The sequence below is a fragment of the Lithobates pipiens genome, unplaced genomic scaffold (genome assembly GCF_037356315.1).
Source record: "Lithobates pipiens isolate NorthernLeopardFrog02 unplaced genomic scaffold, aLitPip1_a1.2 Scaffold_13, whole genome shotgun sequence".
Classification (NCBI taxonomy): domain Eukaryota; kingdom Metazoa; phylum Chordata; class Amphibia; order Anura; family Ranidae; genus Lithobates; species Lithobates pipiens.
In genome coordinates this window covers 123,682,219-123,700,233 of record NW_027507718.1, presented here as the reverse complement: position 1 = coordinate 123,700,233, position 18,015 = coordinate 123,682,219, and the positions used below count along the sequence as shown (strand labels likewise).

At 41.5% G+C, this 18,015-nt stretch overlaps 1 protein-coding gene across 1 annotated transcript in view; it reads left to right on the top strand.

Annotated features, from left to right (window-relative positions):
• Positions 1–18,015, top strand: part of SMIM7 (small integral membrane protein 7) — a 48,150-nt gene that overhangs the window by 15,681 nt on the left and 14,454 nt on the right. The window contains exons 2-3 of the mRNA XM_077475503.1: positions 1,169–1,210; positions 10,627–10,679. Coding sequence (XP_077331629.1) covers positions 1,169–1,210; positions 10,627–10,679 — 95 coding nt within the window. The remainder of the gene's footprint in view (positions 1–1,168; positions 1,211–10,626; positions 10,680–18,015) is intronic.

Genomic DNA, 18,015 nt, shown 5'->3' with positions numbered 1-18,015 from the left:
CGTGCAGGTCCAGTAACAACAGAAACTTGCATCTGTCTTTAATCATTATCATTGTCCTTTTTGTATGGCCCTGTTCTAGAGCTGCACGATTCTGGCCAAAATGAGAATCACAATTTTTTTTGCTTAGAATAAAAAGATCACGATTCTCGCAATGTAAAATCCTTCACATTATACAAAAAAATTGGGTAACTTTACTGTTTTTTTTTTCTTTCATTTTTATTAAAGTAATTTTTTTTTCTTAAAAAAAATTGCATTTGAAAGACCGCTGCACAAATACAGTGTGACATAAAATATTGCAACAACCACCATTTTATTTTGTAGGGTCTCTACTAAAATCTATAATAAAATATATATATAATTTATTTGGGGGTTCTAAGTAATTTTCTAGCAAAAAAAAATGATTTTAACTTGAAACCAAAAAATGTCAGAAAAAGGTTTAGTGGTTAAACTTTCCTCACTTACACACAGTCTATTCCTTTGACAAATTGTTACAATATTTTATACTTAAGTTCCACTGCTAAATAATGTTGTGATTCTGTGGCCTGCCAGCAGAGGGGAGCCGAACTTCTGGCTGATCTCGCCACGGCAAGATCACCCGGAAGTGGGAGCGGGTACCTGTCGCAACACCCCCGATTATACCTTTTGCCTTGCAGGTTTTTCTTTTTAAATCTGTGTGAGTATACAACCGCTTTAAGGACAGCACTCAAATTTCTGTCCTCACAGGTTCTAAAACTAGCTACTGCTGGGTGAAGTAGACATTTTAAGAAACAATATATGATGAGCATAGTCCCTCCTGAAGGGCAATTGAAAGAGATATGTAGGCTGTTTCTGAGCCTTTCTTCTTCTAAAAAATGCTAGTTATTTGGCTGCTGTACTGATCCGCATTAGCTTCAACACTTTCTGAACTCAAACACATCTGCAGATCAAAGACTTTGAGTGTTCAACAAATGAGCATTTGTAATTGTTTTGTGTATGAGCAGCAGGAGCAGTCACTCACTTTGGGATATCATGGAGGAGTAATGCAAACTATTACCCATAAGAGTAAATCCAGTTCTTTAGACTCTTAATATATTAGTTATTTACTGTTGCTTACAGGATGCATTGCGATATCCTATCTCGTTAAGCTTTTGTGATCCTTTTTTATTTATTTATTTTGCTTTAATTGTAGGACATTGCTTGTCAATGCAGGAGCCGTGTTGAACTTCAAACTGTAAGTTTATTTTTCCATTTTTTTTTTTCTTTCAATCCAAATCATCATCTAGTTTAAATATCTACAGCAGATTTGTGGGATTTACTAAAACGTACATTAAATTTTTCACCATCATCGACTGGAGCGGTGCTAGAATCACATGTTCCCATAAACTTGTGATTGATAACTAATGCATAAAAATCCAACAGCTGTAGATAGTTTCTAATGCTTGTTGACTTAATGCCTTCTTGAGTTCTTCATTAATTTGAATTGTCTATCTTTACATTCTCTGATTAGGTAAAAGGGCACATTCACGCACGTAGACATCAGGGCTAGGTTTGCACTTTGTGCTGCAAAGGCTGTGGGTGGAGATGTACACATGGCGGAGATGCTCTGCATTGCAGTACAGCAGAATTGATTCTCCCTGTCGCATTTGATGGGCAATACCCATTTAACTGAATAAGGCTGCGTCAACCACCCCCCAAACTGTAATGCAGGGCGGTGTGAGTTTTTAGAGGTTAAAATAGATGGTGATGAGGTGACATAATGCCTCCTCACCATCTCTCCAACGCTCTCTGAAAAGTGATTGTAAGCCAGGTTCCCACGTTCAGAAAACTAGTGCGGACTCTTGCACATATGCATTGTGCTGCTCATACCTGTAGGCAAAAGGCCTATACCAGATGTACTGTGATGGTTTACCATGTGACTTACACTCATTTATTCCTTACATTCCTGTGATTGCTTAATGGAATTACAACCAGAGACCTCTGCTTCTCCGCATGTTCCGTTTGCATATCATGACGTCTTGGATATGATTGATAAGAAGGCCGAGATATTCATCAGTCATACAATTGAACTGTTAACCAAAAGTCGAGATCCTCTATAGGTGAATACTTCCCTTGTCAGAACTTGAGGCTTTGTGTCAGTACTTTAAGAACTTGCAAAGAGGGGTCCTTCATCCATCCACATCCCCTGCTGGGGTTCGCACATTCTTTGCAGAAAAAAAATAATCACTACCTGAGGCCCTGTGTTGGCTATAGAGAACTAAACAAAATAACGGTAAAAAACGGGTACCCTGCCCCTTGTTCCAGAACTTTTTCTGCAGTTCAGAACAGCAAAAGTTTTTACAAACCTTGACTTGCGAGGAGCATATAACCTGGTAAGGACCCAGAAAGGGGAAAAGTGGGAAAACGGCTTTTCATTCCCACTTCAAGCACTTTGAATATTTAGCCTTTCAGACTGTGCAATGCCCCAGCTACTTTTCGGCATTTCGCCACAATCTCTTTAGAGACTTTTTAGATCTCTTCAGGATCATCTTCGTCAATGACATTCAATAATTTTCTGTCCATCTATTGAAGAACACCAGGTGCAGGTTAGGTTCTAAGCCATCTCTGAAACACCAGCTGTACATTACTGCTGAAATATGTGAGTTTATGAGAGACAATCCAGTTTCTGGGACTGATTATCTCAATCTTTGGTATCTTAAAGGCTGACGAATGGGTCCTGGGCGAAACATTGCCCTTGTCTTTGTGATGTGATCTCTCTGCAATAAAAAAAACCTTTGAACAATGATTGTAGATCCGTGGTGTGCTGGCAAATATATACACTTTTTAGATGTCTCCAGGATCTAGCTGGTAAATCGCTGTAGCACCCACCATTGATGAGCCGTTCTTTCCAGGAACGTGTGTGATAGGAATATAGATAAGAAAGTATCTCAGTGGATCTCCAGAAGGTTAGTGCCGTTCTTGATTGGCCTATTCCAGTGGCTTTTTTCCCACAAACTGAGATTTCTTTTGGTAGGATTTGATCACATCCCTGGTTTTTTATTTTTTGCGCTATAAACAAAAAAAAGAGTGACTAATTTTGGAAAAAAAAACCTTTTTTTTTACTTTTTGCTGTAATAAATATCCCAAAAATGTTTTTACATTTCTTCATCAATCTAGGCCAATATGTATTCTTCTACAAAAAATCGCAATCAGCGTATATTGATCGATTTGCGGAAAAGCTATACAGTCATTGTTGGCACCCCAGATATTTTTCCAGAAAATCAAGTATTTCTCACAGAAAAGTATTGCAGTAACACGTTTTGCTATACACATGTTTATTCCCTTTTGTGTGTATTGGAACAAAACAAAAAAAGGGAGGAAAAGAATCAAATTGGACATAATGTCACACAAAACTCCAAAAATGGGCTGGTCAAAATTCTTGGCACCCTTAACTTAATATTTGGTTGCACACCCTTTGGAAAAAATAACTGAAATCAGTCACTTCCTATGACCATCAATAAGCTTCTTACACCTCTCACCTGGAATTTTGGACCACTCTTCCTTTGCATACTGCTCCAGGTCTCTCTTATTGGAAAGGCGCCTTTTTCCCAACAGCAATTTTAAGATCTTTCCACCGGTGTACAATGGAATTTAGATCTGGACTCATTGCTGGCCACTTAATAACTCTCCAGCATTTTGTTGCCATCCATTTCTGGGTGCTTTTTGACATATGTTTGAGGTCATTGTCCTGCTAGAAGACCCAAATAGCAAAACAACCCCAAAACATCATTGAACCTCCACCATATTTCACTGTAGGTACTGTGTTCTTTTCTTTGTAGGCCTCATTCCGTTTTCGGTAAACAGTAGAATGATGTGCTTTACCAAAAAGCTCTAATCTGTCCACAAGACAATTTCCCAGAAGGGTTTTGGCTTACTCAAGTACATTTAGGCAAACTGTTGTCTTGCTTTTTTATGTCTCTGTCAGCAGTGGGGTCCTCCTGGGTTTCCTGCCATAGCATTTCATTTAAATGTCGACGGATGGTTCGCTCTGACACTGATACTCCCTGAGCCTGCAGGACAGCTTTAATTTCTTAGAATTTTTTTGGAACGTGTTTGGGTGCTTTCATCAATTTTTCTCTTCCGTCCACGCCCAGAAAGATTAGCTACAGTGCCATGAGTTGCAAACTTCTTGATAATGTTGTGCACTGTGGACAAAGGCAAATTTAGATCTCTGGAGATGGACTTGTAGCCTTGAGATTGTTGATATTTTTCCACAATTTTGGTTCTCAAGTCCTCAGACAGTTCTCTTCTCCGCTTTCTGTTGTCCATGCTTAGTGTGGCACACACAGACACACAATGTAAAGACTAAGTGAACTTCTCTCCTTTTTTATCTGCTTTCAGGTCTGATTTTTATATTGCCCACACCTGTTAGTGCCCCAGGTGAGTTTAAAATAGCATCCCATGCTTGAAACAATCTTATGTATCCACAATTTTGAAAGGGTGGCAAAAATTCTGTCCAGCCTACTTTTGGAATTTTGTGTGACATTATGTCCAATTGGCTTTTTTTTGTTTTGTTCCAATACACACAAAGGGAATAAACCTGTATAGCAAAATGTTACTGTAATACTTTTCTGTGAGAAATACTTGATTTTCTGGAAAAAATTCTAGGGTGCCAACAATTTCAGCCATGACTGTAGCATCTGCAAAATAGGGGATAGATTTATGACAATTTTTTTTATTTTTTTACTAGTAATGGCGGAGATCTGCAATTTTTAGCGGGATTGCGGCAGACAAATCGGACACTTTTACTTTTTGGGGGGGGGGGGGGGCATTATTATTGTTTTATACAGCTATCAGTGCTATAAAAATGCACTAATTACTGTGTAAATGTCACTGGCAGGGAAGGGATTAACGGGGGGCAATCAAGGGGTTACCGGTGTTCCCTCGTGTGTTTCTAACTGTGGGGGGATGGGACTGACTTGAGGAGGAGACAGATCTCTGTTCCTAATAACTAGGGACAGTAGATCTGTCTTTCCTCCCCTGTCAGAAAGGGGATTTGTCTGTTTACATACACAGATCCCCATTTCAGCTCTCATGCCTGTGATTGCAGGCTGCTGGCGGACATCCCGGCTGCTGGCAATGCGCATCGGGTCCCCCGCCGCTCAGCAGGCCCACGCCTGCTATGGCTCGTAAAGGAGCCGATGTACAGGTATGGCGTTTCATGGGAGTGAGACCTGAACTGCCGCTGGTCGGCAAGTGGTTAAAGCGGGAGTCCACCGGGACTCCGCGTTTTTTTTTTTTTAAAAGCCAGCAGCTACAAATACTGCAGCTGCTGACTTTTAAATAGTGACACTTACCTGTCCAGCGCGCCCGCGATGTCGGCACCCGAAGCCGATCGCTCGCTCGTCTGTCAGGTCCTGCCGCCGCCATGTTGGGTATGGGAATCAGGAAATGGAGCCTTTCGGCTTCATTTCCCGGTTCCCTACTGCGCATGCGCGAGCCGCGCGGCGCAATCCGGACGGTCCCCGCTGCCTCTGGGAGCTGTGTGTTTCCCAGCAGGCAGCGGGGCACTTGCTGAAGGGGGCGGGCGCTTGCGGAAAGGGGCGTAACATACGCCCCTTTCCGCAGAGAGCTAGCCCGGAAGTGGGTGCAGTTACCTGGATTATCCAGGTAACTGCACCCCCCTTCCCCCTGAAAGGTGCCGATTGTGGCGCCGGAGGGGGGGGGATTCCGATGAGCGGAGGTCCATTTTAGGGTGGACCTCCGCTTTAAAGGCTCTATTCACATAAGCACTGATTCTGTAACATTTTGATCCCACCCTACCTTTCGTTCTTGAATTGGATGCTTCGGAAAGTTGAGTTGGTGTTATTCTATCACAACACCAGAGTGCCAGGTCACTGCTACACTTTTTCTCAAGGAAACTCAGTTCTTTGAAACACCTTAGAGGATTGGCATTGTCTGCTTGAGGGTGTCATCCAGTTTAGATTTTCAGATCACAAGACCCTGGAGTACCCCATACAGCTAAGTGGTTGAAACGCTACCAGGCCAGATGGGCTTTGTTCTCACGATTTTAATTTCATATAACCTATAGACCAGGCTCAAAATTTCCTGCTGCTTCAAGAAGACTTAGGGGTTTATTTACTAAAGGCAAATCCACTTTGTAATACAAGTGCACTTGGAAGTGCAGTTGCTGTAGATCTGAGGGGAACATGCAAGGGAAATAAAAAAAAACAGCATTTTTTGCTTGTACATGATTGGATGATAAAATCAGCAGAGCTTCCCCTCATTTCAGATCTTCCCTTTAGCGCTAAAGCAACTGCACTGGCAAGCGTTGAGAAGGATTACCTGTAGTGCAAAGTGAATTTGTCTCGAGTAAATCAACCCCTTAGTGTCACAACTCAAGCAAGCTTCAAGGGAAGAAGGTCCACCACCAGGCAAGAACAGGATGGATTGTTTCCCCATGAGCAACGTGTTTTTACACACTCAAACTTTTGTCAGGTACTCTAGAATTTGTGCCGTGACCACCCCTTGGCTGGCCATTTTGGAATACATAAAGTGACAGCTGATCTTTTTGCTGGCCTAGCCTGAGGGCTGATTGTTAGGACTATGTAAGGGCCTATGAATAATGTATATAAAAGAAGAATGACAAGACTAAGGCCTGGAGCGTACCAAGGCCCTTTGCCCATTCCTTGCAAGCCTTGGGAAATGATTAACATGGACTTTATTGTTGAATTCCCACCATCTGAAAGCTTCACAATGATTTTTGTGATAATCAATAGGTTATCCAAGGTGGTGCACTTTGTGCTAATAGTTGGAACACTACTTGTAGAGCTTGCACAGGCATTTATCAAAGAAATAGTAATACCACATGGGGTTCCTTGAAGCATAACCTCTAATTAAGGGGTTACATACAAATTCAAGACTTGGTTATCATTGGCACATAGCCCTCAAACAAATGGTCAGACAGAACATATAAATCAGACCCTAGAGCAATACCTCTAGTATGTGTCTTCTTTCACACAAGATAAGTGGGCTTCACTCCTTCCTTTTAGCGGAGTTCGCTTACTGTGATTTCTGTTCATTCAGCTACAGGTCAGACTCAATTTTTTTTTAATTTTTTTTTTTTTGAAAGTTTCAGATTTAACCCTTCCTTCTTACCGGATATAATCTTTGATTCACCTTTTATCAGCAGACCAGGAGAGACTGGAATTCCTTCAAGCCACCAATAAAATTTTACAGGAAGCCAAACAAGACAACAAAAAATGATTCAATAAAAATAGAAGGGTTGGTGTGGACCTCAAACCAGGGGATGGAGTTTGGCTATCAACTGCCAATTTGAAACGGGCTTGCCCTTCCAAGGAACTAGGTTCAAGTACATTGCTCCATTTGCTGTAAAAATAAAAAATAAATAAATAAAAAGAATCTGACAGTTTGCTACCCAAAACATACAAGATCCACACAGTCTTTCATGCATCTCTATTAAAACTTGCTGCGCCACATCCCTTTCCTGGCCATAACATGGGTCCTCCAGCACCAACTATCATTGATAACAAAGAGGAGAGTGAAATCGAGGCCATTATGGACTATAGGAAGAGGAGAGGCCTCATTCAATATTTAATAAAGCAGAAGGTTTATGGTCCCGAAGCAAACTCATGGAAACTGGAAAAGTTTTTTTGTTTTGTTTTTTAAACTTGCCTCAAGACGGTATCCCATATGGGAACCCGAAGGTTGCCTGTTAAGTGGGGCAATGTAAACCGTTTTTTTCCAGGTTCAGAGAACCACATTCCCATTGTGCCACTCATACTTCTAGGCAAAAAGGGTATACCATTCATACTGTAACGGTTCCCTGCACATGTGGCATGCACACTTGGCACCTAGCGGCCTATTTAAACTGATGAGTCACTGAGAGAGAAGTTGTTGAATGGTCTTCAACTTGTACTTGTCTTTCTTGAGACCTGATCCATTGCACTTGCCTACCCACGTATAACCTGGCTTTCCCCTGGACTTTGCATCTGCTCACATGGTTACCTTTGACTTCAGCTTGATTACTAGATTTGAGTCTGCCTTCTGGTTCTGTACAACTTTGCCTGGCTGTTACCATTCTTGACCTGCTTTCTGGGTTTGCTCTGTGCTGATTTGGTTCCATGCTGCCTGACTGTTACTGACTTTGGCCTACTCTCTGGTTCCCTCTACTATCATCTGCTCTGGTGGCAATTTGTTAATGTGTCCTTAGGACTGTGGCTTCCAGTTATCCCAACCTGCAGTATGGATACTGTGAACCAACTACCATGGTACTCGTGTCACTCCACGTATTTACACTCTGTCCCCACCTTCAGGTTTGTTGGGCAGGAGGTGCAAGCCATAAAACATTGTAGTCTCCATCAGGTATGTCATAGCAATCCATAACAAAGCATGTCTAAACAAGCAATAAAATGGGACCTGAACTCCAAAAAGTGAAGATTTGCTATGTTCTAGGCGGCATCCACAAAATGTTCATTGTGCCTTTAGCATTACCTTGAATGACATACTTTTTTATTTATTTTTATTTTGTCTTCAATTTCTCTGACAAACAAAATTGTGCTTCTAGGTTTGTTAGTGTGGTTAGGTCACCATAGCAGTCTCCTCACCGCTGTGTAAAATGTAAATAAGCCTGGTTAGTACTTGATGGATGGGAGATTGCCCAGGTTTCCCTTCTAAGTGAGGGAGGCTTCTGAGGTTGCTGTGTTTGAGAGTATCTCAGACCATAAGATTTTAGAGCAATCTCTGAGTTGGTTCGCTCCTTCCTTAGTCGGGTCAGTCTTTGCCTTGCGTTAGTCTTGGAGCAAAAGTTATGGTCTCATTATTGTAAAATAATTAAATGGTAGCTTCAAAACTGAAGAGGGACATGAGGTCTATCTTTAGATCTCAATCCGCTGGGCATCCTTCTGTTTCAGATATGTTCAGTGATGACCTCGCTGCCAGAGGCAGATTGCGGAACCCATAATCATTTAGTAAACAGACATCTTCCTGTGCCGGGTTGTTTCCAGCCTCATCAAATATTTCTGTAATTGCAGTGGAAAGTCATCTGTGTTCTTTTTTTGTTACCATCCTTTGGGCTGGCCACAGCTTCTGAGGTTCACAAAGCTCCTAGCTTTGATGCTGGACTTGCTAAAGACTCGGGGGTTGTCAGTCTCAGTATACCTCAATATGGAATAGGAATACCTCAATAGGAAGCTGTATCTAGGTTGAAGCACATTCCTTATGATCATTCTCTCTCTCTGTCTGGAACTTGAAGATCCAGGCATTGGATTGCCGGAGGGCTCTGTTCCTGGGGTGTTGCACAGCTAAAAATTGGTGGTTGATGGTTTGGAATCCTAGAAAGGTTGAATTCGCCCTTTCAGGTATTGGAAGATAACCACTGATTCCAGTTTCTCCATTTGGTTTGAGGGTGGCTACAGTTCAGTGGACTTGGTCTCCATAGAGAATACTGCCCATTAATATCTTGGAGCTTTTGGCCAGTATGCCTTTCTCTAGATTATGGTACAAACCAGTTGTAGGTTATATTCAGAAAAACCTCTGCAGGGGCATATATATCAACCACCAGGGTGGCACCAGGAGTCATGCGGCTCAGGTAGGTGAACTGCATTCTGTCTGGGACAGCACAAGTGCTGTCTCTATCGTCCGTGCTTATTCCAGGTATAGAATTATGGCAGGGGGAACTCTGCAGGTGAATCTACTAGATTCCAAGTTCGACAACAAGTTGTGTCCAGGACAAGGGTCCCACTGGCAATAGGGGTAGATGCACTGGTAACTCCTTAGGGACCAGTCCTTCCTTATTTAACGCTTTTTTTTTTTTGTGCAGGAGGGGTTATATAGGGGAGGACTTACTGTTTGACTATCTGCCAGTGTCCATCCACCAGTAGGTGGCGTATAACCCATATAGTCATTATTATGTTTACTCTGTGTCCCGTAATGTACTCCAAGAAAATAATTTTACTGGTAAATATGACGAAAAAATCCTATTTTATTTTTATTTTTTTTTGCGCCATCTGTATCCTGTTGACAAGATTTCTCTTCACTTCCTGTTCTATAGCTAAAACGGGAAGTGGTAGGAAATCTTACAAAATGAGGGAATCCATGGTTGTTACCAGAACTAAGTTCTCCTCTATTCCTGTTCACTTTCACTCTCAATGATAATGGTAAACAGGACAAATTGAGTGGATCTCCCTAACGGGGCACAGACAACAATAAAAACTGACAGGTGTTCTATTCTCTCTCCATTCTATCCAAAACTAAAAAGAAAAAAAATGTTGCCCTTAGTTATAGTTTAAAGTAATCCTGTCAGCTCAGGTATGTAAAAGCATACCTGTACAGCTAACTTGATGCTCCACTGAAAAGTGATGTGCGTTTGGATTGCTTTTCAGAGTCATTTGACTGCCTTATTTGAACCCTGCACCAATGCATCGCAACCGATTGTATTGCGACCAAAAGCTCATCAGCACTTCTATGCTAAAATTGTGTGATTAACCATAATATATACAAGGAATATTGGGGAGCTTTTCATTTTTTGTTTTCAACTAAATACTCTTATTTCCCTTTTTTAAAGGCTCTGATGTACTTTGGATTTTTGTTTGGGAAGCGTAAGGTTAAAATCTCAACTAACTTTTACTTCACCACTGTTTACATTTACAGAAAGAAAAAGGAATCCCAAGGATTTGGTGATGACCCTGCAAAAGCAACCACAGGTAAAGTCCACATCTCATTATAGATCGATGAACACAAGTCCAAAGTAAACCTGTAATTCATCTTTATAACAGTTTATTGAGAAATATGATTCTGGATCTCTATTGGGAGGTGGACCATATGACAACAACCATATCTCTATTGGTGGTGTCAATGATGATATTATTATTTCCGTATTATTAGGGTGGCCTTTGCATAGTAAGCAATGTAGATTTCAGCAGATAGGGTTCCACTGCTTGCTAACCTAAAGTAAAACTAAAGGCTCCAGTATGACAGTCTAAGTCTACAAATCCAGTAACTATAGTAACTATGTGATGCACAAGCCTTATAAAGCAAACCAAAATCTTCCTTTTACCTTCCCTGATTGGGCCAAATCCTCCTCCATTTGTATCTCATACACTCCGGGAAAACATCCCCCCCACAATACCCTGCAGCTCACAGTTAAAAGGTTTCAGCAACAAAACTGTCAGTCTAGAAAGCAGTGGTCAAGTGCTGATTGAAAAGCTACAGGATCGTGAGGCAGCAGTGAGAATGCTGGTAGCCATGCCTACTGCAGCAGCTTTCTTCCCAAAGTAATACAGCCAGGCACAATCTACATAAGTGACATCTTGCTATAAATTTAGGAGGAATACAGCTGTGTTGCAACACCATCACAGGAAGCTGCACTAGGTGACCTTTTACTGGCAGGGTCCTCGAGTATTTTAGGGAAGTTACAGGGGCCTAAGAGAAACCAGTAAGACCCGCTTGTAATGAAGTGCTGCAGTACATATGTAAATTTTATATTTTTTGTGAGAGGCCATAGTTTTACTAAAAAAAAAAACAAATGTTCTGATAAAGAAGAGGGGGCCCTCAAAACACAAATTTTGCATACCCAATCCTCTACTCCCCTGGCAGCTGGTACACTGCTTCCCTATGCTCATGCTGAGGGGCAGTCCACTGCTGGCTCACATCCATTGCAGGGCTCTGTATTGGATATGGTGACATCATAGGACCCGCATCTGCTCTAGCATAGGAGAGAAGAGGCTGTAGGTATCAGTCTTATGCCTTGCACACACGGTTGGACATTCCGACAACAAAATCCATCGGATTTTTTCCGACCGATTTTGTCCTAAACTGGTGTTGCATACACACGGTTGGACAAAGTTGTCGAAAAAATCTGATCGTTTGGAACGTGATTTTGTTCGTTACAACGGGACTACGTTGAGGCTACTAGCCAATAGCTTTGGTCTCTTAATTTGATCTGAGCATGTGTGGCACCTTGTCCGATTGGAATTCTCTACAAACGATTGGAAAAAGTCTGATCAGATTTTTATTTTATTTTTTTCCGAAAATTTGAGATCCTGCTCTCAAATTTTTTCTGTCTGAATTTCCGACTGAAAAAGTCCGATAGAGCCCGCACACTATCGGATTTTCCGACAATATAATCCGATCGGACCATTTCCGTCTGAACTTCCGACTGTGTGTACAAGGCATTAGGCTCCTTTCACAGTGGCAGTGAGGCAGTTTTCAGGTGTTTTAGTACTAGAAATAGCGCCTGAAAACTGCCTCCTATGTTGCCCGAATGTGCAAGCCCGAGTGCTTTAACACTGGAGTGGTGCGCTTGCAGGACGTTAGAAAAAGTCCTGCAAGCAGCACCTTTGGGGAGGTTTACAGCTCTCCCAAAACGCAACAAGGGTGGTTCTAACCCCTTCTTTGGCCGCTAGCAGGGGGTTAAAAGCGCCTCGGTAGTGACCATGAAAATCACTGCAGTTAGTCGCTGCTGCTACAGGGATAGCAGCAGTCTTACAGGTCCAATACGGAGCGGCTGCCCTTTTGCATAGTAACCACGGGGTTCATCTGTTCACATGTAGAAGGGCAGCTGCTCAGAACAGAACAGGACAGGACTCTGAAGACTGCTGTCATTGTAGTAGCGGTGACTACTATAGTGATTTTCATCATGTACAGCTATTGGTTGGGTATAAAATATGCATACTTATATTGCACCAATGTAACTATGCTATAAAAATCATACTAAAACTTCAGCTTCAATATGAAGGATGCCTCTTCAAATGAGATCAAAATTGAATTTGTCCTCAATATTATTGTAATATTTTCTATACTGTACAATCTGTAGTGCCCATTAAATAAAAACTTGCAATATACAAATTCTCTCAAATTTTTGTGATTGTGCAGATATACAGTATATGTGCAGAAGGGGTATTTGTACCCCTTCTAAGTGGTGAGTGTTTGGGAGTTGGCGATTTGTGTTCTTAGTCGGTTTTAGCAAGCTGTTGCACGTTATTTATCAGTATATAAGCAGTTTTTCTATGCAGCATTAGGTAGCTGTTCAGCAGATAAGTTTTAAGAGTACTTAACATAATCCTATTGGCGAAGTATCCCTTAGATACTAATGCGAAGGCCCAGACTTTACAGGGAATTTACAGTCTATAAACATGAATGTGACCATCTTTATGTGTGTATTGTATATCCACTTCAGCCCCGGACCATTTTGCTGGTCAAAGACCAGACCACTTTTTGCGATTCGGCACTGCGTCGCTTTAACTGACAATTGCGCGGTCATGCGACATGGCTCCCAAACAAAATTGGCGTCCTTTTTTTTTCCCCCACAAATAGAGCTTTCTTTTGGTGGTATTTGATCACCCCTGCGGTTTTTATTTTTTGCGCTATAAACAAAAATAGAGCGACACTTTTGAAAAAAACGCATTATTTTTTACTTTTTGATATAATAAATATCCCCCAAAAATTGATAAACATTTTTTTTCCCTCAGTTTGGCCAATACGTATTCTTCTACATATTTTTGGTAAAAAAAAAAAATCACAATAAAGTTATTATTGATTGGTTTGTGCAAAAGTTATAGCGTTTACAAAATGGGGGATAGTTTTATGGCATTTTTATTAATAATTTTTTTTTTTTACTAGTAATGGCGGCGATCAGCGATTTTTATTGTGACTGCGACATTATGGCGGACACATAGGACCGTTTTTACACATTTTTGGGACCATTGTCATTTATACAGCAATCACTGCTATGTAAATGCAGTGATTCCTGTGTAAATGATACTGGCAGTGAAGGGGTTAACCAGTGGGTGGCAGTGTAGGGGTTAAGTGTTCCTAGGGGTGTGCTACTAACTGTGGGGGGCTGGGCTTTCATTTAGTGAACACTGATCACTGCTCCAATCACATGGAGCAGAGATCAGCGTCACTAGTTGCTAGGCAGAACGGGGAAATGCTGTTTACAACGGCATTTCTCCATTCAGCCGCCCTGTGAGACGATCACGGGTATGCCCGCGGCGATCGAGTCCGCGGGACCCTCGACCGCACTCACAGGGGTCCCGACCGGTGGCGCGCTCGCGATGGCAGGGTGGCATTAAAGATTGGATGTACCTGTACGCCAATATGCCTGCCCGTGCCATTCTGCCGACGTACATCAGCGTGCGCCAGTCGGGAACCGGATATAATAATAATTTATCAAGTTATGCACCACTCTTTAGATAGGATCTGATTGTGGCTGTTTTTGAGTTTCCTGCAGTTGTGTCCCTTATAGAGCTATATTAAGTTGGCAATGGACATTTCCTGTAATGAATGTGGATACTTTTCAATGGGTGTGTCTTGTTAGTATAGTAGCATATTTCTTTGCTTTTTTAATTTTATTTTAATTAGGCAACATTAAGCAAAGCTGTGTGCTATTTATTTTAACGCCAGTTAGAACCTACCTGCTAAACTCTTGATCAGGTGTACGCAACCTGGGGCCCTCCAGCTATTGCAGAACTACAAGTCCCACCATGCCTCTGTGAGTAATTGTGCCTCATGGGAAATGAAGTTCCACAACAGCTGGAGGGCTCCAGGTTGTCTACCCCTGCTCTAGATAGCATTTTCTGAAAGATATTTTATTTGTTTCTATAAGTTAGAAACTTCGCTTGACTACAGGCATACTGTATATTAAAAAAAACAAAAAAACTCAAATTTAATAAAGTTTTGTATTTATTTAAACAAAAATGTAATGTATTTTAAATGAAAATAGTAGTATACATACTTACTCTGACGAGGATAGGAAGAATCAATTCTTGGAGCCTTTCAGATACCCTAAATTTAGGCTCCATGCACACTGAAGCTCAAAAAAGCTTTTTCTGGACGCCAGATTGCTGGCAGAAAATGCTGGTTGAAAAACGTGCTTTTAACAGCGTTTTGTAATAGCGTTTATGAGCGTTTATTAGCGTTAGCGTTTATGGGTCTTTTCAATAAAAATACACAGAGGACACTCCAAAAATCCCACAGTGCATTCCAAACTCCCACAATGCATTGAAAAAATAGAATGCCAAACACTAACGCGTGTTAATGAGCGTTTATTGGCGTTTGACGTTTTTTGCCGGTGAAAAACGGCACTTTGAACGAGAATTTCTGGCATTCAGAAAAAAAACCATACACTCCACAAGCTAAAAAACGTCCATGTGTGCATGGACAAATAGGCTAACACAGAGTGGAGTTTATGAGCTTTTACAAAAAACGCCCAAACTCCACTGCAGTTTATCAGCTCCAGTGTGCATGGAGCCTTACATGTGCTGCCAAGAAGCATGCTGACAAGTGGGAAGAGCGAAGAAACAACCTCATCAGTCTGCTGCTGCTGCTTCATCCTCCAATACAGGTAGATGGCAGAAAAACGACTCCTTGGTTTTGCTTAAAGGGGTTGTAAAGGCAAAAGTTTTTTTTTTTTTTTTTTTATCTTAATGCATTAAGATAAAAAGCCTTCTGTGTGCAACAGCCCCCCTAACACTTACGTGAGGTCCCTCTCTTTTCAGTAATGTTTACAAGTGTCTCAGTATCCCAGATTCTCCTTCCTGATTGGTTGAGACACATCAGCGGCGCCATTGGCTCCCACTGCTGTCAAAGTCAGCTAGCAAATCAGGGTAGAGAGGGGGCCGGGTCGGGGCTCTGTGTCTGAATCAACACAGGGATCTGTGACTCAGATTGAGTGCCCCCATAGCAAGCTGCTTGCTGTGGGGGCACTGAACAGGAGGAAGGGGCCAGGAGCTTCGAAGAGGAGGATACGGTCTGCTCTGTGCCAGATATTCCTGCAGCTCCTTTCATGTTGCAGTAGGCCTCTTGGCGGCCCCCCTGACCAGTTTTCGGGCATGAACATGAAGAGGACCTTCATCTTTTAGCATGACAATGACCCAAAGCTTACATCCAAATCAACAAAGGAATGGCTTCACCAGAAGAAGATTAAAGTTTTGGAACGGCCCAGCCAGAGCCCAGACCTGAATCCGATTGAAAATCTGTGGGGTGATCTGAAGAGGGCTGTGCACAGGAGATGTCCTCACAATCTGACAGATTTGGAGTGTTTTTGCAAAGAGTGGGCAGATATTGCCAGGTCAAGATGTGCCATGCTGATAGACTTATACTCAAAAAGGCTGAGTGCTGTGATAAAATCAAAAGGTGCTTCAACAAAGTATCAGTTTAAGGGGGTGCACACTTATGCAACCATATTATTTTAGTTTTTTAGTTTTACTTTTCTCCACCTAAGAGATATCAGTTTGTTGTTCAATTGAGTTGTACAGTTTATAAGTCACGTTAAGAGTCCATTCACACAGGGGCAACACGACTTCCAGCAAGACTTTGGGAGGCAACTTGGAAACGACTTGAGTATGAATCACAGCACGACTTGAGGCAACTTAAAAGGCAACGTGAAGTTGCTTCCAGGACAGGGAACTTTGCCAGTGGCCAATCACATAATAATCAACTCTGTGGGAGGGAGGGGTTTGCCTAGAAAACTATTTTTACTTCCTGGAAAGTTGCTTCAGGTAAGACAGGGGATCCGACTTGGAGGCAACTTCCATTGAAATCAATGGGTACAAGTTGCCTAGAAGTCAGATTGAAGCAGTAGAGGAACCTTTTCTGAAGTCTGAGCGACTTCAGTAGTGTACATTAAGACGGCTCTCATTCACTTACATTGATTTTATCACGTTGCACGACTTGAGGCAACTTGGGATGACTTCAAGTCGGATCCAAAGTTGCCCCTGTGTGAATGGACTCTGAAGGTGGGAAAACTTCTGAAATGATTTATCTTTGTCTCATTTGTTTACATCACAGAAACTTCACATTTTAACAGGGGTGTGTAGACTTTTTATATCCACTGTATATGTATTTCAGCAATGTATTTAGTGCTTTCCTGGATTGAAAGCATTAAAGAGAAGAAATGTGCATCAAGATCCTAAATGAATTGAAGCACTAGTATTTATAGTGAACACCTTGAAATCCGTTACATTTACTTTTTAATGTGAACTGGTAAGGATAGTATTATAGGACCTACAATTGCTGACTTGTATTTCAAAGTTCAGGCTTCTTAACTGGCAAGTTCATCCTGGTTTACAGTGTGTACTTGTACTTGTACCAGGTCAGATACTGAAGGAAGAACAAGGATGATTGCCTTGTATCCTGCAGTGGCAGCTTCTATATTTCTACATGGTTTTTCTTAAGTCATGCACCGATCATATTATATACAAACAGTGCAGCGCTAAAAGGTAAAACTTAATCATATGATTTAATACAGAATCCCTAAAAAAAAAAAAATGATTCAATCGTAATTGATAACATAAAATCCAAAGACATGCAAAAAAAACTGTATATTCTATATAAGAAAGACCATAAAAACAGAAAAAATTGTAGCATTATGTACTTTGTACGCGGGGTCCTTCAAGCTTCACTATCTGTTCCTATTATATCAACTAGTAGGAGCAATATGTGGCCAGTAGTTAAAATGGCGCTGCGGCTCTATATAAAATCGACACTTGTGATGATGTCATCTCGGCCTATGCCCAGGCGATGTTCTTTGTGACAATGCGTAGGATGGGGCCTACGACGGTGACATCATCGCGTTATTCTTTCCGGATTGGTCGATACACAAGTGAGCCCGAGGGACGTTGCAACAACTGTTCGTTTTGTTGGATTCTTATTACATGCTGGTTTTATCTGGAAATCTTGTAAGTGCAATTATTTACCTTGCAAATAAATTGGTAACTTATTTACTGCACTACGGAAGCTCTTTTCTTGTTTATCTTCGAGTTCCGTGGAGCGGTGTCATAGAGGTGAGCCTGTAAGGTTTGGGGGAGACCTATTTCCTCGTGCCCTGTTGGACCACCTATAACTTGGTCATACATAGCTGGTAAGAAGTTTGTATAAACTTTCACTGGGTATGAAGCAGGGCTCTCTCTCTGTTTTTACAAGATGGCTACCTTCCCTTCACCTGTTTGTACCTGTCACACGGAGTACGGATGAGTTATTGTATTTTCTTCTGCTTTTATGGACTTTCTTATATAGACTATAAAAAAAAAAAAATGTTTG